The sequence below is a fragment of the Oncorhynchus gorbuscha genome, linkage group LG07 (assembly GCF_021184085.1).
Source record: "Oncorhynchus gorbuscha isolate QuinsamMale2020 ecotype Even-year linkage group LG07, OgorEven_v1.0, whole genome shotgun sequence".
In the NCBI taxonomy this organism is placed as follows: domain Eukaryota; kingdom Metazoa; phylum Chordata; class Actinopteri; order Salmoniformes; family Salmonidae; genus Oncorhynchus; species Oncorhynchus gorbuscha.
In genome coordinates this window covers 76,083,225-76,107,099 of record NC_060179.1, presented here as the reverse complement: position 1 = coordinate 76,107,099, position 23,875 = coordinate 76,083,225, and the positions used below count along the sequence as shown (strand labels likewise).

Genomic DNA, 23,875 nt, shown 5'->3' with positions numbered 1-23,875 from the left:
GACAAAGCACGCTGTCTGACAAAAGGACTGGTTGACAATGGCTGAAAATGCCAATTACATTTCAGTTACTGATGAATCATTTTTCACAGGGGGATTCACACTCTACTGAGACATGGTTTACATTCCTAATGTTACATTTCATTCATTCTAATAATAACCATGTCACTCATTCAACATAAAGTAATTAAGCGGACACAAATGAGTGGTGGTTCATAAAACACTGTTTACATGGATTTTCAGATACCACAAATCCTTCAATGAAAACAACGCAGTGGCCTAGCATACACATCCCAAATCACCTTCTTGCAGCAGAATTATTCTAAAGGGAACATCTACCTATTCTACAAACCCTTTGCTGACATCAAGCCAAGAAGAGAAATAACAGTGAAGTCATTTCTCCATTACTGTGGAAGTCAAAGCAACATACCTATACAGGTTGGAGGGTCTGGCTGCCAGTAGAACCTGTTGTTGAGCTGTACACAGGTGATCTTGTCCAGGCCCTGGACCTGGTAACCTGGGTCACACTGGAAGGTGATGGTGTCCCCGGGCTCCCGACTATCCCCGTAACGCGTCCCATTCTGGGGTGTCCCAGGGTCATTACAGGTCATGGCAGTAGTAGCTGAAATCACACAAATGAATCACTTATGAATATTAACATGAGACAAATGCTGACATTTTGACAACACGCATTTCATTTATACAACTAAAAAAAATATCGGACAAATGCTGATTATGATATAATATAATATTGTATTTGAAATCATTGGACTGGCAGCAAACAGAATTGTGGAGACTACTTGTCTTTGAAATAATAGTTCCGGAAAATATTTGCCATTTATATGCAAATGCAATGCTCCATTTAATTTATATTTGCATGAAATATTTATGGTGCAAATGTTTTTTATTCGTCATAAGAGTGGTTTATACGTGGATATAAAAGACATAAAAACTAGTTCAAATCGAGGCTGAGAGAGGGAAATGTCAAGAAACATACTGTAGCCTTTGTCTGAAAAGTTACTGGTATGAATGTCATATTAGAATTCTTCTGGTCTGTTGTGACAGGTAGAGTGCTACTTACTTGAGAACTGAATGGAGAAGCCTGACTTGCTGATGAAGTAATCACTGTCAAACTGGAGTGTTAGGATGTTGAAGGTGCTGTGGGTGTCCTCGGGCAGAGCTGACCCACTCCATTCCTTCAGGAGGATACCACCCTCTGTTGGACCGTCCCACACCTTCAGGATGTCATGGGCCACTTCCGTGTCAAACACTATGAAGTGGAGGCTAAATAGAAAGAGAGAGAATGATTAATTATACACTATGCAGCTCTTCAAGAATTAGAACCTTGCATACTATAGTCTGGCATTAGCATAAGTTCACATTTGTGACAAACACCTACACAACAATACCCCATAAATCAACTGACCAAGGGTAGTTACCAACTTGTAATACAAAATTATCATTGGAGTTCTAGCGAATCAGTCCTCAAGTAATGCCTCAGACCAAGGAAACATCTAGATCAGAACGGACTTGATCGCCAAAGGAATGTTTCAATTATTTTCAGCGGCAAAGTAGAGAGAGGATGAATTCTTTAAAAGTCCAATAGCCAGCGATGTCAATTGTATCTCTCCCCCTCCTTGATCCTTAGATTGCTTGAATTGAATTGGCATATCTGATTTCTATGGCATTTCTAGCGGGCATAATTGGTTTATCTTTGGAGGTTATTGTTTGGTTTTGAAGAAGCCAGTAATGGACCTAAAGGAATATATGCTAATGGTAAGGAAGCCCTAGCAGTGGGGGTGAAATGCAATCAGCAATGGCACATTTAATCACAAATCATTTTCCAAATGTGCAGCAGAACAATTGCTCCGCTATACTAGACACGCCTCGCAATAAACTAGCTGATTTCACTTCAAATTTAAATGGAGTCAAGAAAAATTGGGCTATTGTGTATCTAATGGCATATTCCAAGGGGTGTGTCCCTATTGTGAGATACTGTACCTAATGGTTTTGCCTGTGTCCGCTTCAATGGACCAGGTACAGTGGAGGTTGTTGTCGTAGGGTGCAGGGTAACCCGGGGAGAGTATCCGTCCAGATATTGCACCTGCAATGTGGCCTCCGCATTCAGCTAGATGAGGAAACCGAAACATGTATTTTACCATAGTCATCAGCAGCCCTAGTGTTCAGTGTAAATATGTTACGGGCAGGCTCATATCATCACAATAAGCTACCCTGATCTTTTGAGGTGTCTTAATCCTGATGAACCTCAGGCTGGTTTCTCTATCTGGCATCAACCAGACCAATTCATAAACATCCCATAATACATTGCATAATCACACTTGAAAGAATCTAATATGTTCTCTAGCTTCTCCACATACGTATGTGTTTTATTTTATTCACTGCTGACGACAGAAAAAGAAAAGAGGATATCCCTATTATGTCACTTCGTTCAAAGGAAAAAAAAAATACAATGACAGCCTAGGGCAATGTCATCCATTTTCCATGCTACTTTTCTGCAGTATAGAAATGTGTCTGAACCGAGCTGGGCTAATTAAGGAATGAGGCTGAACTGAAGAATGACACTGTAATGTATCAGTTCTCACCAGCACAGAAAGCTCAGAGTGTCCTTACTTAAATTAAGAGAGAGACACACAAGGTTTCTTCATATATAGCTTTAGGGGCAGTAATATAGCCAGCATTAGGGGATAAATGTTCATAGCTGTTAACTAGTATAATATTTCAGTATAGTATAAATGACAGTATGACTGGAGGGGATTTGACTCATAGTTAGCCTGAGAGAGCGGAACTGGCAGAGCTCGTCAGATTATGGAATCAGTAAGATATTAATAACAGTGGGACAGAATGCAGACAACACAACAAAGTACATGTTGACTGGTAAAATAGTAGAATATATTCAAAACTATGCAGTGGATGAAAATGAATCCTTTGATATGGGCATCTTGACCATTACTCTGATAATTGAAATGTCAACAAAATCTTCCTTGGGAATGGAAATGGTGTGTTTCGCCATAATCAGGGAATGTTCCCTGATGATACCTACTACAGTAAATACCATTTTCCTTCCAAATTCTATACTGTCTATACACACCACATATGTATATTCTGGATTCTGACACATGCTCACTATAATATATCTTCTCTGGGTTCTTAATTCTTGATTTCTTATTTAATACATATTTTTATTATTTGTATTGTATTTGTGAGACACTCTACTAGCTGCATTTGCTATAACACCTGCAGATCTGTGTATGCGACCAATAAACTCTGATTTGATTGGTCTATTTTCGGCAACTACTCACTCACCTAGACAGGAAGGCAAAGGTTTGTCCCAAACCCTACGGTCTCCACTTAGGCATGCCAGAGTGCTGCTTCCATGGAGAGTATAGCCAGGGTTACAACTGTACAACACAAAAGTGTTCGCAAAATGGCCGTCATCTTGAATCTTGTATCCATAATTCGGAGTTCCTGGTTCTTCACACTTGACAAGGTCAAAACCTATAAATACAGATTTGACGCTTTAGCCCATTTAAACATTAAAAAAACATGTGTCCACTAAACCAAAACATGAATCAGGGAATATATATATAGGCTGTGTCTCGAGGACATAATGTACTCACTGCTGTAGGTAAGTCTGAATCCCTTGTTCGTTTCAGTGCCGTTGCTGTTGAACTCAAACCAGAGGTGATTTGAGGTACTGTTGATGATGACATTGTACATGTCAGTTTTGGAGAAATTGCCAAGAAGACGATGTGAAGTATCCTTCCCGTCATACACCTGTTGATGAAAGAACAACACTATAATGCACAGGTTTGTCAAAATACTATTAATATTCAAGAGAATATTCAATAGCATACTGTATACTGTACAGTATGAAGCCTCTTGCAGTACTATTACAATATTTGCAGAGTGGCAGCGTAAGAGGTTTGAGTGAGTAGTTAGCATTCAATTCATCACGAAAATAGTAAAGAGCAGATGGGTAGATACATATTGTACATACATAATATGAATAAATATGAATATATACACTACGGGAGTTGGGCTTCCAGAGGATAGTGGTCAAGACAAAGGCAGAAACATTTTAATGCGGATAACCAGTTGGGTGCCTATTCCAAATAACAAACACTACCGGTCAAAAGTTTTAGAACACCTACTCATTCAAGGGTTTTTCTTTATTTTTTAAAACTATTTTCTACATTGTAGAATAATAGTGAAGACATTAAAACTATGAAATAACACATAAGGAATCATGTAGTAACCAAAAAAGTTTTAAACAAATGAAAATATATTTTATATCTGAGATTCTTCAAATAGCCACCCATTGCCATGATGACAGCTTTGCACACTCTTGCCATTCTCTCAACCTGCTTCATGAGGTAGTCACCTGGAATGCATTTCAATTAACCGGTGTGCCTTCTTAAAAGTTAATCAGATGTGTTGTGACAAGGTAGGTGGAGTACACAGATGATAGCCCTATTTGGCAAAAGTCCATATTATGGAAAGAACAGCTAAAATAAGCAAAGAGAAACGACAGTCCATCATTACTTTAAGACATGAAGGTCAGTCAATACGGAACATTTCAAGAACTTTGAAAGTTTCTACAAGTGCAGTCACGAAAACCATCCAGCGCTATGATGAAATTGGCTCTCATGAGGACCGCCACAGGAATGGAAGACCCAGAATAACTTCTGCTGCAGAGGATAAGTTCATTAGAGTTACCAGCCTTAGAAATTGCAGCCCAAATAAATGCTTCACAGAGTTCAAGGAACAGACACATCTCAACAACAGCTGTTCAGGTGAGACTGTGTGAATCAGGCCTTCATGGTCGAATTGCCGTAAATAAAAAACTAGTAAAGGACACCAATAATAAGAAGAGACTTGCTTGGGCCAGGAAACACGAGCAATGAATATTAGTCCGGTGGAAATTTGCCCTTTGGTCTGGAGTCCAAATTGGACATTTTTGGTTCCAACAGCTGTATCTTTGTGAGACGCTGTGTGGGTGAAGGGATGATCTCCACATCTGCTTTTCCCACCGTAAAGCATGGAGGAGGAGGTGATATCTTCTTTGGGACTGGGGGGCAGTATTGAGTAGCTTGGATGAATAAGGTGCCAAGAGTAAACTGCCTGCTACTCAGGCCCAAAAGCTAGAATATGCATATAATTAGTAGATTTGGATAGAAAACACTCTGACGTTTCTAAAACTGTTTGGATGATGTCTGTGAGTATAACAGAACTCATATGGCAGGCAAAAACCGGTTAAAAAATCCAACCAGGAAGTGGGAAATCTGAGGTTTGTAGTTTTTCAAGTGATGGCCTATCCAATATACAGTGTCTATGGGGTCATATTGCACTTCCTACGGCTTCCACTAGATGTCAACCGACTTTAGAACTTTGTTTCAGGCTTCTGATATGAAGGGGAGCGAATAAGAGCTGTTTGAACCAGGGGTCTGGCAGAATGCCATGAGCTAAGTCACGCACGCGGCCGTGAGAGCGAGTTGCGTTCCTTTTCATTTCTAAAGACAAAGGAATTTTCCGGTTGGAATATTATTGAAGATTTATGATAAAAACATCCTAAAGATTGATTATATGCATCGTTTGACATGTTTCTACAAACTGTAATGGAACTGTTTTGACTTTTCGTCTGGACTAAGTGCCTGCGCCTTGTGAATTTGGATTTGTGAACTAAACACACAAACAAAAAGGAGGTATTTGGACATAAATGATGGACTTTATCGAACAAAACAAAAGTTTATTGTGGAACTGGGATTCCTGGGAGTGCATTCCGATGAAGATCATCAAAGGTAAGTGAATATTTATAATGCTATATCTGAATTTTGTGACACCTCTCCTTGGTTTGAAAATGGCTGTATGTTTTTCTGTGGCTAGGTGCTGACCTAACATAATTGCATGGTGTGCTTTTACTGTAAAGTTGTTTTGAAATCTGACACAGCGGTTGCATTAAAGAGAAGTTTAGCTATAATCGTATGTTTAACACTTGTATCTTAGATCAATGTTTATGATGAGTATTTCTGTAATTTGACGTGGCTCTCTGCACTTTCACAGGATGTTTGTTTGAGACAATGTATTTCTGAACATAACGCACCAATAGGTTTTTGGACATAAAGATTAACTTTATCGAACAAAACACACATTTATTGTCTAACATGGAGTCCTGGGAGTGCCATCCAGTGAAGATCATCTAAGGTTAGTGATTCACTTTAATGCTATTTCTGTCTTTTGTGACACCTTCTTTGGAAAATGGCTGTATGGTTTTCTGTGGCTAGGTGCTGACCTAACATAATCGCAAGGTGTGCTTTCGCCGTAAAGCCTATTTGAAATCAGACACTGTGGCAGGGTTAACAAGAAGTTTATCTTTAAAATGGTGTATAATACTTGTATGTCTGAGGAATTTTAATTATGAGATTTCTGTTGTTTGAATTTGGCGCCCTGCAATTTCAGTGGCTGTTGGCGAGGTGGGACACTATCCCAGAGAAGTTATGGTGTGGGAGTGCTTTGCTGGTGACACTGTCTGTAATTTATTTAGAATTCAAGGCATACTTAACCAGCATGGCTACCATAGAAATTCTGCAGCAATACGCCATCTCATCTGGTTTGGGCTTAGTGGGACTTTCATTTGTTTTTTCAACAGGACAATGACCCAACACATCTCCAGGCTGTGTAAGGACTATTTTACCAAGAAGGAGAGTGATGGAGTGCTGCATCAGATGACCTGGCCTCCGCAATCGCCCGAACTTAACCAAATTGAGAGGGTTTGGGATGAGTGAAGGAAAAGCAGCCAACAAATGCTCAGCATATGTGGGAATTCCTTCAAGACTGTTGGAAAAGCATTGCAGGTGAAGCTGGTAGAGAGAATGGCAAGTGTGCAAAGCTGTCATCAAGGCAAAGCGTGGCTATTTGAAGAATCTCAAATCTCAAATATATTTTGATTTGTTTAACACTTTTTTGGTTACTACATGATTCCATATGTGTTCTTTCATAGTTTTGATGTCTTCCCTATTATTCTACAATGTAGAAAATAGCAAAATTAAAAAAGAACCTGAGTAGGTGGACGCTAAAAATTGTCAAAGACTCCAGCCACTCAAGTCATAGACTGTTCTCTCTGCTACCGCATGGCAAGGGGTTCCTAAGCGCCAAGTCTGGGACCATAAGGTTGCTGAACAGTTAACGAAATGGCTACCCGGACTATTTACATTAACACCCTTTATTATTTCTTTATTTATCTTAATTGTTTTGCACTGACTCTCCTGCACCTGCTCTATGCACACTCACAAGACTCTGCCCACACACTCACACACACTACTGTACACTGACACTCCAACACACACAATACGTACGCTCACACACACACACACACACACACACACACACACACACACACACACACACACACACACACACACACACACACACACACACACACACACACACACACACACACACACACACACACACACACACACACACACACACACACACACACACACACACTCTTCACATATCTTGCTGCTACTCTATTTATTATATATCCTGATTTCCTAGGGGTCACTTTTACCACTACCCACATGTACTGTATTACCTCAATTACCTCAACTACCTCTTACCCCTGCACATTGACTCGGTATTGGTACTCCTTGTATATAGTCTCTTTATTGTTCTTTTATTGTGTTACTATTTCCTTTTTATTGAGAAAATATATATACATTTTTTTAAACTCTGCATTGCTGAGAATGGGCTCGTAAGTAAGCATTTCACTGTAAAGTCTACACCTCTTGTATTCAGCGCATGTGACCAATAAAGTTTGATTAGATTTTCTGTTTAAAGAGATTGAACAGAATTTTAAAGGACAATCCCGCCACTTTATAACCAGTTATTATGTTGTTATGCACTACTGTAAGATTTGATACACATTTTCTCATTGGCCTCTCTATGCCTCAAGCTCTGGCATCATGTAATTTTAATGAAGGCATTAATAATTCATGATTTGACTGAGTCACTACCTCTGGTCTCTTACGGGTTACATTGGACCATAACTGCATTCAGAAACTTGATGCTGCAGTGAAAAAGTCTCACATTGAGTCCTTTATTAACTATTTGAACACCTTGCAGTGAGAAGACTATGCATTGGGATGTATTGATATGTAACATCTGTGGAGTAAATATCCAGTGTTGTGTATGAGTGATGTGAGACTCACCTTCAGGTAATCCCCCTCATGGAGCAGGAAGTTAGTGGCCGTGACACGGATGCCCTTCCCTGCCTCCGTCTCAATGCGGTAAATGCACTCATGGTTATTGTCATAATTGGATGGGTAATTGGGTGATAGCAGAACCCCCTCGCTCCCAACGGTAGTGGTTCCACATTCAGCTAGGCAGAGCGAGAGAAAGTGAGAGCGAGAGAAAATAAGCAAGAGAGAGAGAGAATATGATATTAAGACATTTCATGGCAATCTGGGTTTAAAGTCAGAAAAAATGTCTTGATTATCTTTAGAGAACTGTCATATTTTCCTACACACTAGACACTGCTCATTCCAAACAACGAGAGAGAGAGAGAGAGAGAGAGAGAGAGAGAGAGAGAGAGAGAGAGAGAGAGAGAGAGAGAGAGAGAGAGAGAGAGAGAGAGAGAGAGAGAGAGAGAGAGAGAGAGAGAGAGAGAGAGAGAGAGAGAGAGAGAGAGAGAGAGAGAGAGAGAGAGAGTAAAGACCTGTGAGAAAAGTCATATCTGTCTGTTATGAATCTGAATAGGGGCATTAAAGGAGCCGTTTAACCCTAAGAGGAGAGTTCACCACAAATGTTCAGCAGGTTGAACCCAGAATACTTCAGCAGCTGCGACCTGTTATCCACTGATGGGCCAATCAGATGTTTCCCCTGCTGGAATTTTGATGAATCTCCACAACAGAAACTTGAGGGGAATATGAATTAATGAACAGCTCTCTGCATTAAGTGTGTGTTGGTCACCAAGGCTCGGGGCTGTGCTGGGACTGGATGTCCTTGTAGTTAATATTCTGATGTTGTACCTCAGGTATAAAAGCAAATTCTGCCTGTAGACCTTGAGCCATGTGAGCTTAAACTCTAGTTCGGTTCTCGTGGGGTTATTGCCTAATTCTCTCTACTGAACTTTTTGAGAAAACACATGGCTCTTTGTAGGGAATGACAAAATGACAGCCAGATCATTTGTGGTTTCTAACTCTGCCCTGGTTTCATGCTCTGCTTATAGAAGTATGCTTAACTGGAAGCAGTTGGGGAATATTTTTGAGATTGTAAGTTAACCATTTGACAATATTCAGAAATGTAGGTAAATCAATCATTAGAAACTAGCTCATGGACTTGCATTATACTGTATGCTGAGTATAGCTCATTCTCCTGCCGTTGGCAAAGTACAGTACAAGTTATTTCAAAGTACAAGTATTCTCAGTTTGTCCAAATGAAATGAAAGCATGTGTCCACCTACCCACACACCTTGGCAGGGCTCCACTCCAGACCCTCCGGCCTCCCCCCAGGCAAGTGATCTTGTGGTCCCCCTCCAAACGATAACCCGGGAAGCAGGAAAAAATGAGCGAGTCCCCCACTCCAAACTGGAACCCAACTCGCCGACTGTAGGCTGGCACTCCTGGATCTTCACAAGGCTCTAGGCTGTACTCTGTGGAATACACCAACATGTTTCCTAACCCTCAAACTGCTAACATAATTTAACTGGGGTCATTTTGACCCCAAAAAATAAAACTATTTGAAAAAAAAACAATCACATCAAAATGTCAACTTCATTTAAATAATGTTATCTGGAAAACAAATGTACCAAAACAGACTTATTTTTGCAAAAGCAAAAGCTCTAAATAAAATCCACATTAGTACTAAAATACAGATTTACAATCATTTGATTGTAGTATCATTTAGTTTTTTTAAATGTTGAAATACATGTTTATTTATATATATATGGCTCATTATGTGTGTGTCCTGTAACCTCTACAGCAGTGGTTCCCAAACTTTTTATAGTCCCGTACCCTTCAAACTTTCAACCTCCAGCCGCATATCCCCTCTAGTGGTCCTTCTGTAGCTCAGTTGGTAGAGCATGGCGCTTGTAACGCCAGGGTAGTGGGTTCGATCCCCGGGACCACCCATACGTAGAATGTATGCACACATGACTGTAAGTCGCTTTGGATAAAAGCGTCTGCTAAATGGCATATATTATTATTATTATATTATATTATAGCACCAGGGTCAGCACACTCTCAAATGTTGATTTTGCCATCATTGTAAGCCTGCCACACACACACTATACGATACATTTATTAAACATAAAAATAGGTGTGAATTCTTGTCACAACCCGGCTCGTGGGAAGTGACAAAGAACTCTTATAGGACCAGGGCACAAATAATAATATAATAACAATCAATAATTTTGCTCTTTATTTAGCCATCTTACATATAAAATTATATTTGTTCATCAAAAATTGTGAATAACTCATCACAGGTTAATGAGAAGGGTGTGCTTGAAAGGATGCACATAACTCTGCAATGTTGGGTTGAATTGGAGAGTCTCAGTCTTAAATAATTTTCCACCCACAGTATGTGCCTGTATTTAGTTTTCATGCTAATGAGGGCCGAGAACCCACTCTCACATAGGTATGTGGTTGAAAAGGGCATCAGTGTCTTAACAGCGCAATTTGACAAGGCATGATACTCTGAGCGCAGCCCAATCCAGAAATCTGGCAGTGGCTTCTGATTAAATTCAATTTTCATAGAACCACTGGTCGCAATTTCGATGAGGCTCTCTTATACAGATATCGGTAAGTGGACTGGAGGCAGGGCATTGAGGATGGTCTTTATTAATGCAGACAGAGAAGACCAGAACTTCTTAATCATAGACTCAATTTTGTCCCGCACATTGAATATAGTTGCGGAGAGTCCCTGTAATCCTAGATTCAGATCATTCAGGCGAGAAAAAACTCCCCCCCCCCGATAGGCCAGTCGTGTGAGAAACTCGTCATCATGCAAGCGGTCAGATAAGTGAAAATTATGGTCAGTAAAGAAAACTTCAAGCTCGTCTCTCAATTTAAAAAAACGTGTCAATACTTTGCCCCTTGATAACCAGCACACTTCTGTATGGTCGCTGCCCATATCATTGCATAGTGCAGAAAATACACAAGAGTTCAGGGGCCTTGCTTTAACAAAGTTAACAATTTTCACTGTAGTGTCCAAAACGTCTTTCAAGCTGTCAGGTATTCCCCTGGCAGCAGAGCTTCTTGGTGGATGCTGCAGTGTACCCAAGTGGCATCGGGAGCAACTGCTTGCACGCGCGTTACCATTCCACTATGTCTCCCTGTCATGGCTTTTGCACCATCAGTAGAGATGACAACACATCTTGACCACCAAAGTTCATTTGATGTCACAAAGCTTTCCAGTACTTAAAAAATATCCTCTCCTGTTGTCCTTATTTCCAGTGGTTTGCAGAAGAGGATGTCTTCTTTAATTGATCCCCCATAAACGTAACAGACATATAGCAGGAGCTGTGCCCACCACGTCTGTTGACTCATCCAGCTGTAACGCATAGAATTCACCGGCTTGTATGCAAAGCAGTAATTGTTTCAAAACATCTCCTGCCGTGTCACTGATGCTTCGTGAAACAGTATTGTTTGATGAAGGCATTGTCTGTATAGTTTTTTTGGCCTTTTCCCCCAGCCATATTGGAGGCAGCAGGAAGAATTAAGTCCTCCACAATAGTATAGGGCTTGCCTGTCCTAGCCACTCGGTAACTCACCATATACGAAACTTCTAGCCCCTTCTTATTAATGGTATCTGATGCTTTTATACATTTCTTACTACTCAAAAGTTGTCTTAATTCTCACTCAAAAAACGCCAGTGGCTTGTTTTTCAAATTGGCATCTTTTATTTCTAAATGTCTGCGCAAGACTGAAGGTTTCATCGAATTATGAGATAGTACTTTTGCACATATAACACACTGTGGCTGAGGAAAGGCACTACTCCCAATATAAGTGAACCCCAAATCAATGTAGTTCTCATCATATTTGAGCCTCTTTGATGGTCCAACATCCAGGTCTGTTTTTCAGTGCTATACCAGGTAAGGGGGCAGTAGCTCTTGGCTGCATAAGATTCACAACTGTTAGTGTCCATGCTAGCTGGGCTAACAACAAATGTAGAATTACTGATGCTAGCATTGGATGTGCTCGTGGAAGCAAAAGAACTTGTGTCGTCGACAGGTGCAGGTGTAGTACTGCTGGTAGTAGCAGTACTACCAGTAGAGCTGGTATGTGTCTCTATGGACGCAGGCCTTACCTTTATTTTTTATTTTTACCATTTATCCATTTTCAAGCAAACAGAATGAGCAGCAGCTACGTTTGGCTACATACGGACCGTTAGTGGGAATCCTGCGAGAGAGTAACGGTTAATGTGATTAGATGTTCATTATTTGACTACACTAGCTGTATTTGACATTGTGTTGTTATTTCAATGAACACTAGATGGTTTATTTTTATTTTTGTCAGTGAAACGAGGCTACTCAGGCGAGAGAAAAAAACTCACCCAAATGTATAGTGAATCACATTTTTATTTGACATATTCCCAGTTTGGGAATACCTGCTCTACAGGATCGGTCCTCCTGGCGGGACAGTTGAGATATCGTAGTCTACTGCGATTAGCATGAGGTTGTACAGTAAGTAACAAGAACATTTCACAGGACATTTCTGATATTGGCAGAAAGCTTAAATTCTTGTCAATCTAACTGCATTGTCCAATTTAAAATAGCTATGACAGTGAAAGAATACCATGCTATTGTTTAAGGAGAGTGCACAGTTATGAACTTGAAAATGTATCAATAAACCAATGAGGCACATTTGGGCAGACCTGAACCTTTTCTTCTATGTATTATCTTTTACCAGATCTAGTGTGTTATATTCTCCTACATTCATTTCACATTTACACAAACGTCAAAGTGTTTCCTTTCAAATGGTATCAAGAATATGCATATCCTTGCTTCAGATCCTGGGCTACAGTACAGGCAGCTAGGTTTGGGTATGTTATTTTAGGCGAAAATGTAAAAAAGGGTCCGGATCCTTAAGAGGTTTTTAGAAAATAACAATGTGTGATGATATGCCTTGGAGTTATCAACACCTGTTGGGCCTTTCCCAACACAAACAGACTAATTGTTTGGTACGAGCATAGCTGAGAAGTCTCAACTCCACTATTACAATGGAGTTGAGTGGTGATGAGTTTTGGTGGAGTATACTTCCAACTACATTGAATCATAAGAGTCTTAAATGAATGTCTTGTAGCCTACCTATGTTTGTCCTGTGTTAGGGCATTCTTTTCTTTAGTGATTTTAATCTTTTGGGATTAAAATCACATTTTTAGCGACCTCCGCCAAGGGAGCAGATAACATAAGGAGCACCCGTCATTGCACGGAATATTTAGTCGTTTTGTCAGGGGATGCGTAAAGGCTATTTCTTTTAAATCAAAAACTATGGATGCCAACTCCCACTGACTACAATCAAGAGAAGCACAGGTACAAAGTAAGCATGACACAATTGATAGTTCTTAAAGTATTGAGCATGTTTGAAGTCACTAACTTCATACTTGATTGGAAAATAGTGGATTACGCGGTGCAATTTAGTCACATCGATTTTTACACCGGACAAACATAGGTACGATTTAAAGAATGGACATTTTTACACTATCGTCTGATGTCACTCCGCCAAAACTAATCAACACAATTACATAGCCTACATATGGTGGTGGAGCTGAGAATGCTCAGCTAGTATGAACATTGCTTGCTAACCATGCTATCCTTTGTGTGTTTTGTAATCAAACTCTGGTCGGTAAAAGGGTCTGGTTATCATAAGTGATGTTACGTTTGATTCCGGAGCATCAAAGCATGTATCGAAATTGCTTGCGCCTCGATCTCATCTACAGTGTTTTTACGCAAAATGGTGCGCAAGCCTCAGAACGCTCAGCAACGCAATCGTGCAAGGCAAACGCAGCGTTTCATTGGAAAATAATGTACTTCTCGTGTACCAAAATGCAAAACACTGTCATTGTGATTGAGCCTAAGCAGTTAACTTCTGCCGAGTTCACATGCAAGACGGAATTTGGAATGTCTGAAATCTGGAGAAATAAACATCTATCTGATGTTCACACACTGATATTTATTGCTGACCAGCAGATGTCACTAATGTGTATTGCGAACAAATAATGAAGCTCTGAGAAATGAACTGTTTTCGGCACAATTTGGGGAAACTATGGAGCCTTCAGAAAGCCCCGGTTTCCCATAATTAGTCATTATTATTATTATTTATTTTGAAATGTTAGTATTACCTCTGTTTGGTAAAGCCAACCTGTCCTGTTCTCTACTCACCACCAACGTGAACTGGCTCCTACTTGAGCTCACCGGTGAAGACCACAGCTTTACGCTTCGATCACACCGACATCATCATTGCATTTTGGTACAGCAGAAGTACATTACTTCCCAATATAACACTGCATTTGCCTTGCAGCCTTGCAGAGGTAGTTGTAGTACGTTCTGTGTGATGCATATGTTGGATTCATCGAACGTATGCGTCAAACTGTATGCGTGGACGACTTGACAGAAATGGTAGCAGAAGGTGAATGTTGAACTGTTGTTACACACAAACAGTACCCAGATGATGCTGCGTAACCCCAACTCTGTCGGTGTGATCGAGGCGTTAGGCACGTCTCTCATTATTAGGTTTCTCCCGGTTCTCTGAGGTGTTGTCATTGTTTATTGGAAACGTTAATGTTTATGCTAATAATGTTCGTTTTTTTCATAAACGTGTTGACCACTGGAATGTTCATTGGGTAATTGCAATAACTTTAAAGTGTGTTATCATTGTTCTGTGGGAATTTACCTATGTAAAGGTATAAATGATTTATCCCTGGTAATGGGGTTATTATTTAGGATTCCCCAATCCTCATGCAGGGCTGTTTGTCTAGGTAACATGCTGTTACTATAGCTCTGCCATACTCAGATGTTTATGGGCATTTTGCCCTGTGTTTGAAGTGCTTTTGTCTTTGTACTCGAGTCGGGTTATTATATTATTGGCAGAGCAAGTTTATTATTTTGCAACCAAGTTTGAAGGCCCAATGCAGCCATTTTTATCTCAATATCAAATAGTTTCTGGGAAACAGTTACGGTAACATACTGTGATAGTTTTCCATTAAAATGATCAAAAATAAACAAAAATAGTAATTTTCCAAAAAACGACACATTTTCTCAAGACATTTGCGAGGACTGTCTAGGAGTTGTCTGAGAGGGGAGGGGAAGGGCGCAAAAGCAATGCATTAAACACAGAGTGGATCAATCCTTGAATGGAGAAGACAAATGGGAGGGATATTTACAATAAAGTGCATTCAGAAGATATCCAGACCCTTTCCCTTTTTCCACATTTTGTTATATTACAGCCTTATTCTAAAATGGATTAAATTAATTTATTTCCTCATCATTCTACACACAATACCGCATAATGACAAAGCGAAAATAGGTATTTACGTTTACATTGAAAATGTATATTAAAGTATTCAGACCCTTTGCTATGAGACTCGAAATTGAGTTCAGGTGCATCCTGTTTCCATTGATCATCCTTGAGATGTTTCTACAACTTGATTGGATTCACCTGCAGTAAATTGAATTGACAGGACATGATTTGGAAAGGCACAGCCCTGTCTATATAAGGTCCCACAGTTGACAGTGCATGTCAGAGCAAAAACTAAGCCATGAGGTCGACGGAATTGTCTGTAGAGCTCTGAGACACGATTGTGTCGAGGCACAGATCTGGGGAAGGGTACCAAAAAATGTCTGCAGCATTGAAGGACCCCAAGAATGCAGTGGCCTCCATCATTCTTAAATGGAAGAAGTTTGGAACCACCAAGGCTCTATCTAGACCTGGCCACCCTGCCAAACTGAGCAATCAGGGGAGAAGGGACTTGGTCAGGGAGGTGACTAAGAACCCGATGGTCATTCTGACAGAGCTCCAGAGGTCCTCTGTGGAGATGGGAGAACCTTCCAGAAGAACAACCATCTCTGCAGCACTCTACTAATCAGGCCTCTATGGTAGTGTGGCCAGACCAAAGCGACTCCTCAGTAAAAGGTTCATGACTCTCAGACCAGGGAATCTTGTTTCTCTTTGGACTGAATGCCAAGTGTCACGTCTGGAGGAAACCTTGCACCAACCCTATAGTGAAGCATGGCGGTGGCAGCATCATGCTGTGGGGATGTTTTTCGGCAGCAAGGACAGGGAGACTAGTTTGGATTGAGGAAAAGATGAACGGAGCAAAGAACAGAGAAATCCTTGATTAAAACCTGCTCCAGAGCGCTTAGGACCTCAGGACGCAGGAGTGACTTCGGGACAAGTCTCTGAATGTGCATGAGTGGCCCAGCCAGAACCCGGACTTGAACCTGATTGAAATCTCTGGAGAGACCTCAAAATAGCTGTGCAGCAACGCTCCCTATCCAACCTGACAGAGCTTGAAAGGATCTGCAGAGAGAAGAATGGGAGAAACTCCCCAAATACAGGTGTGCCAAGTTTGTAGCGTCAAACCCAAGAACACTCGAGGCTGTAATCACTGCCAAAGGTACTTCAACAAAGTACTGAGTCTGAATACTTATGTAAATGTAATATTTCTGGGGAGTTTTCCTAATACATTTGCCAAAATTGAAAAACAACTGTTTTTGCTTTGTCATTATGGGGTTTTACGTGTAGATTGATGAGGATGGAAAAACAATTGAATCGATTTTAGATTAAGGCTGCAATATAACAAAATGTGGAAAACGTCAGGGATCTGAATACTTTCCGAATGCACTGTAACCAGAAAACGATCTGTTATTGGCAAAGAGGTTCGGAAATCGTATTGTTATTGGTCGATTCACTTATATCACCAGGCAAGCCAAAACTCCACCCATGCAAAACCTGCTGTTAAGAAGGTCACGTGTAGATTGTGTTTCCAACCAGCAACTATCAAAAATAAGTGATCACATTTTTATTACACTTTTACAGTGTTCATTTCATCAGCTGTTGTACACATATGAAACAAAACACAGCCCTTTTAAAGTATTTTTGTCATGTTTGAAGTATGTATCTTTGTAGATACAACTCTGGAGCCAGTCTTCTCCATCACCTGCACTATAAATAAATACCAACTATTTCAGTATTTGATCTAATGACGTCTCAACTGTTTCTGTTTCACATTGACTTAATAGTCGGCTGGGTTCTCAATCCATTTTTTTCATCAAAAACAGTGTTCTAATCACCAGTGGTGGAAAAAGTACCCAATTGTCATACTTGAGTAAAAGTAAAGATAACTTAATAGAAAATGACAATATTGAAAGTCACCCAGTAAAATTCTACTTGAGTCAATGTCTAAAAGTATTTGGTTTAAAATATACTTAAGTATCAAAAGTAGAAGTATAAATAATTTCAAATTCTTTATATTATTAAGCAAACCAGACAGCACCAACTTTCCAACATAATTTACAAATGAAGCATCTGTGTTTAGTGAGTCCGCCAGATCAGAGGCTGAAGGGATGACCAGGGATGTTCTGTTGATAAGTGCATGAATTGGACCATTGTCCTGTCCTGCTAAGCATTCCAAATGGTATAAGTACTTTTGGGTGTCGGGGAAAATGTATGGAGTAAAAAGTACAATATTTTCTTAAGGAATGCAGTGAAGTAAAAGTAGTCAAAAATATGAATAATAAAGTAAAGTACAGTTACCCTAAATAAACAACTCAAGTAGTACTTTAAAGTATTTTTACTTAAGTACTTTACACCAATGTTAATCACTGCAGTGACCTCATATCTTTGAATCTACATGAAAGGAACTCTTAAAATGTATCTGCAACAACTGATTACCCTTTATACACAATATGTGACACCCACCTGAGAAGGACATGTTGAAACCTTCATAGGACATGGAGAAGTCGGAGACAAAGCGGAGCTGGGCGCTAAAGTTTCCAAACAAGCCGGCCTTGATGGAGGGGGGCAGGACGGAGCCAGTGAGCCGGGCCACGGGTTCCGTGAAGCTGCCGTCCTCTGTGATGAGGAGGTAATCATGGGAGTCCTCCAGGTGGAACGTATGGAAGAGCAGCTGCACTCCTGGAGAGTTTCAGATAAGATTAGGCCTCCCTAAGTCACACATCAAAAACCCTGTCTCCACGTCACACCAGCCCTAAGGGAGGGCTGGGGCTTAATGTTAATGAGAATATAGAGACTCATCATTCAAATGGGGTGCTGTAGGGCCAGTCACAGCGGATTTTACTCACTCAGTTGCTGCAACAAATTATTGGTTGGTACTTACATTAGACAGCTATTCGTGAGGCTTACCTTTGCCATGAGACACCTCTATTGTCCATGTGCAGTTCAATGAGTTTGGGTAGAAATCAGGAAACCCAGGGGAGAGTATGGTTCCTTTTTTACCAAAGATATAACCACCACACAACGCTAAGGGAAACAAAATGAAACATCATGAATGAGGCATCGTTTTTTAAACTCACATATTTTGAGAACTTTGAGGACTGAACATTTCCATTATTAAAGGGCAACTCCGCTACTTTTCAATCTCATATTCATTATCTCCAGCACCAAACCAGTGTCTTCATATGTAGGGCATTTCTATGATCTGTGGTTAAAAATATATTACCCCGTGCACCTGGCAACATTGGTTAGCACGCACTGCCCCGGCCCACCACAGGAGTCACTGGTGCGCGATGAGACAAGGATATCCCTACCGGCCAAGCCCTCCCTAACCCAGAGAACACTAGGCCAATTGTGCGTTGCCCCACAGACCTCCCGGTCACGACAGTGCCTGGGCGCGAACCCAGAGTCTCTGGTGGCACAGCTGGCACTGCAGTACAGTGCCCTTAACCACTGCGCCACCCGGGAGGCCGTGCAATGTGTTTCTAGCCAGAGGGAGGGTATTTTCTTGCACCCCATATCACCGCAAATCTCATGTTTGAAAATCACTGTTTTTAAAATGTTTAAACCTTTTATGATGTCATTGGGGATAACATTTTAACGTTTTCACAAAATGTAGAAATGCGGCGTTTTCACGTACAAATTTCCTTGTTTTTGAAAGAAAAGCATAACACCAGTCTCAATGTCAACAGTGAAGAGGCGACTCCGGGTTGCTGGCCTTCTAGGCAGATTTCCTCTGTCCAGTACTGTGTTCTTTTAACCCGTCTTAATCTTTTATTTTTATTGGCAAGTCTGAGATATGGCTGTTTATTTGCAACTCTGCCTAGAAGGCCAGCATCCCGGAGTCGCCTCTTCACTGTTGACATTGAGACTGGTGTTTTGGGGTACTATTTAATGTAGATGCCATTTGAGGACTTGTGAGGCGTCTATTTCTCAAACTCGACACTCTAATGTACTTGTCCTCTTGCTCAGTTGTGCACCGGGGCCTCCCACTCCTCTTTCTATTCTGGTTAGGGCCAGTTTGCGCTGTTCTGTGAAAGGATTAGTACACAGCATTGTACGAGATCTTCAGTTTCTTTGCAATTTCTCGCATGGAATAGCCTTCATTTCTCAGAACAAGAATAGACTGATGAGTTTCGGAAGAACGTTCTTTATTTCTGGCCATTTTGAGCCTGTAATCAAACCCACAAACGCTGATGCTTCAGATACTCAACTCGTCTAAAGAAGGACAGTTTTATTGCTTCTTTAATCAGAACAACAGTTTTCAGCTGTGCTAACATAATTGCAAAATGGTTTTATAATGATCAATTAGCCTTTTAAAATGATAAACTTGGATTAGATAACACAACGTGCCATTGGAACACAGGAGTGATGGTTGCTGATATTGGGCCTATGTAGACATTCCATAAAAAATCAGCCGTTTCCAGCTACAATAGTCATTTACAACATTTAATGTCTACACTGTATATCTGATCAATTTGATGTTATTTTAATGGGCAAAAAAAATTGCTTTTCTTTCAAAAACAAGGACATTTCTAAGTGACCCCAAACTTTTGAACAGTATTTTATGAAGACACTAGTTTGTTGCGAAGATAACGAAAAGTGTCGGAGTTGCCCTTTAATGATTAATTAATGCAATTTCTTGCATAACAATCAGGGGTTTTGAAAAATTAATAACAGCATTTAAATAAATAAAGATGCAAAAGATTATGAGCTTGTATCATTAGATTTTTGATTAGTATGCCAATATCATTGAAAATTGCTCAAAGAATTTGCAACATAAAAAAAAGAGTCCGGGTGGGTTTGATACCCGAATCTAGGTCAGAGACTGCAACAAAATATCCCTGGGTGTAAGAGGATCTCTTTTGGACTTAGTAAATGTTCTAAACAAACTTTTAGTCTCTCCTCCATGTTATTTGTAGAGACAAACCTGATGACAGTGTGAAACACAGACATAGACACATCATGTTCCCAGATGAAAAGCCTCAGAGTTTACCCAGCTAGGGCTGAGTAAGATGAAGACGTGGGATACTGTATGCTGATAGTGAGTCTGTCTGGGAAGATCAAAAGGGAACTTAATAACCAAGGCAGAATTCTGACAGGAAAGACCCTGTCAGTGGAGACAGTCAGGCAGAGTCGTCTAAACAACAACTTGTCACTGCCTTAATTACGAGATGAATAAAAAGAAAAAACGAGTAAAAGGAATGCCTTAAAGGAAATATGCTAATCTACTATGACTTCTGTGTATGTATCACAGGATAATTGTATTTACCGTGTTTGTGAAGCATGACATTTGTAGCATGAATGTGTATGTGAATAGACAGAGGTCCACAACCTCTAGCCTGTGAGGTTGAGTCACTCAACATTTTTAATTGGTGTGAGTATCAGTTAAATGCTGTGAAAATAGCTGAAAAAAGGCATTCCCAAGATAGCACAGGTTCCCATGAACAAATGTATGGAGTTGGCAATTGCAATTATACCCGATTCCGTAGGCTATGGAGATGCTGGTGATTAAATGGGGCTCATGTTGTGTGTTATCATACTTGCCCAAGGCTACTACTGAAAGTTAATCAGCGAGGATGGCTCTTTTGAGTGTGAGACAAATAAAAATGTCATAATTGCATGGTATCCCAACATGCATTTATATATGTACTGAGGTCTGATTCACCCCGTTGGAAGGAAGAGGGGAAGATATATTTTTTGTACTTGATTGCCCTAATTTGAGGGATCCTGTAATGGCGTTCTTCGTTTGTGGAAAGAACGCTCCCTGCCTGTGCCATTAAACCCCTACAACTCATCCAGAACACCGCAGCCCGTCTAGTGTTCAACCTTCCCAAGTTCTCTCACGTCACCCCGCTCCTCCACTCTCTCCACTGGCTTCCAGTTGAAGCTCGCATCCGCTACAAGACCATGGTGCTTGCCTACGGAGCTGTGAGGGGAACGGCACCTCAGTACCTCCAGGCTCTGATCAGGCCCTACACCCAAATAAGGGCACTGCGTTCATCCACCTCTGGCTTGCTCGCCTCCCTACCACTAAGGAAGTTCAGTTCCTGCTCAGCCCAGTCAAAACTGTTCGCTGCTCTGGCTCCCCAATGGTGGAACAAACTCCCTCACGACGCCAGGACAGCGGAGTCAATCACCACCTTCCGGAGACACCTGAAACCCCACCTCTTTAAGGAATACCTAGGATAGGATAAAGTAATCCTTCTCACCCCCCTTAAAATATTTAGATGCACTATTGTAAAGTGGCTGTTCCACTGGATGTCATAAGGTGAATGCACCAATTTGTAAGTCGCTCTGGATAAGAGCGTCTGCTAAATGACTTAAATGTAATGTAAATGTTTAATGAAAGGAAAAAAGCGATACATGAAATAACTATACAAATACGAAAACAACAAACGGAACGTGAAACCTATTACAGCCTATCTGGTGAAACTACACAGAGACAGGAACAATCACCCACGAAATACAAAGTGAAACCACGCTACCTAAATACGGTTCCCAATCAGAGACAACGAGAATCACCTGACTCTGATTGAGAATCGCCTCAGGCAGCCAAGCCTATACAACACCCCTAATCAGCCGCGATCCCAAATACTACTAACCCCAATACGAAAATACAATAACATAAACCCATGTCACACCCTGGCCTGACCAAATATATACTGAAAACACAAAATACAATGACCAAGGCGTGACAGAACCCCCCCCTAAGGTGCGGACTCCCGGACACACCTGAAAACCATAGGGTGGGTCCATAGGGTGGGCGTCTGTCCATGGTGGTGGTTCCGGCTCGGGACTTGGACCCCACTCCATTAATGTCCTAGTTCCTCCCCTTCGCGTCCTGGGATAATCCACCCTCGCCGCCGACCATGGCCTAATAGTCCTCACCCAGAACCCCACAGAACTGAGGAGCAGCTCGTGACTGAGGGGCATCTCGGGACTGAGGGACAGCTCGGGACTGAGGGGCAGCTCGGGACTGAGGGGCAGCTCGGGACTGAGGGGCAGCTCGGAACTGAGGGGCAGCTCGGAACTGAGGGGCAGCTCGGGACTGAGGCAGCTCGGGGCTGAGGGGCAGCCCGGAACTGAGGGGCAGCCCGGAACTGAGGGGTAGCCCGGAACTGAGGGGAAGCCCAGTACTGAGAGAAAGCCCAGTACTGAGAGGAAGCCCAGTACTGAGAGGAGGCCCAGTACTGAGATGAAGCTCAGGCAGGTAGTAGGCTCCGGTAGATCCTGGCTGGCTGGCGGAACTGGAAGATTCTGGTTGACTAGCAGATCTTGAAGATTCTGGTTGACTGGCAGATCTCGAAGAGACTGGTTGACTGGTAGATCTGGAAGAGACTGGTTGTCTGGCAGATCTAGAAGATCATGGCTGACTGGCGGATCTAGCTGCTCTATGCAGACTGACAGCTCTGGCTGCTTCTTACAGACTGACAGCTCTGGCTGCTTCATGCAGACTGACAGCTCTGGCTGCTTCATGCAGACTGACAGCTCTGACTGCTCCATGCAGGCTGACAGCTCTGACTGCTCCATGCAGGCTGACAGCTCTGACTGCTCCATGCAGGCTGGCAGCACCTTGCAGACTGACAGCTCCTTGCAGACTAGCAGCTCCTTGCAGATTGACAGCTCTGGCTGCTTCATGCAGACTGACAGCTCTGGCTGCTTCATACAGACTGACAGCTCTGACTGCTCCATGCAGGCTGACAGCTCTGACTGCTCCATGCAGGCTGGCAGCACCTTGCAGACTAGCAAGTCGCTCTGGATAAGAGCGTCTGCTAAATGACTTAAATGTAAATGTAGCAGCTCCTTGCAGACTGGCAGCTCTGGCTGCTTCATGCAGACTGACAGCTCAGGCTGCTCCGAACAGGCAGGAGGCTCCGGCAGCGCTGTAGAGAAGGAAGGCTCTGATAGCGCTGAACAGGCGGGAGACTCAGACAGTGCAGGAGGGAAGGAAGGCTCTGGCTGTGCTGAACAGGCGAGGCGCACAGAAGGCCTGGTGCGTGGTGCTGGAACTGGTGCTACAGGATCGAGGACACGCACAGGAAGCCTGGTGCGGGGAGCTGCTACCGGAGGACAGGTGTGTGGAGGTGGCTCTGGATAGACCGGACCGTGCAGGCGCACTGGAGCTCTTGAGCACCGAGCCTGCCCAAGCTTACCTGGCTCGATGCCCACTCTAGCCCGGCCAATAGGAAGGGCTGGTATGTGCCGCACCGGGCTATGCACCCGCACTGGAAACACTGTGCGCTCCATAGCATAACACGGTGTCTGCCCGGTCTCTCTAGCCCAACGGTGAGCACAGGGAGTTTGCGCAGGTCTCCTACCTGGCATAGCCATACTCCCTTTTAGCCTCCCCCAATAATTTTTTTGGGCTGCTTTTCGGGCTTGCAACCGCGTCGCCGTGCTGC

General features: G+C 42.0%; 1 protein-coding gene across 1 annotated transcript in view; it reads right to left on the bottom strand.

Moving 5' to 3' along the window:
• Positions 1–23,875, bottom strand: part of LOC124039049 (CUB and sushi domain-containing protein 1-like) — a 180,886-nt gene that overhangs the window by 94,503 nt on the left and 62,508 nt on the right. Inside the window, exons 16-24 of the mRNA XM_046354929.1 lie at positions 18,381–18,497; positions 17,937–18,152; positions 9,482–9,670; positions 8,229–8,398; positions 3,636–3,792; positions 3,322–3,513; positions 1,999–2,125; positions 1,079–1,281; positions 428–619 (exon numbers count right to left, since the gene is read on the bottom strand). Of these exons, the coding sequence (XP_046210885.1) occupies positions 428–619; positions 1,079–1,281; positions 1,999–2,125; positions 3,322–3,513; positions 3,636–3,792; positions 8,229–8,398; positions 9,482–9,670; positions 17,937–18,152; positions 18,381–18,497 (1,563 nt within the window). The remainder of the gene's footprint in view (positions 1–427; positions 620–1,078; positions 1,282–1,998; positions 2,126–3,321; positions 3,514–3,635; positions 3,793–8,228; positions 8,399–9,481; positions 9,671–17,936; positions 18,153–18,380; positions 18,498–23,875) is intronic.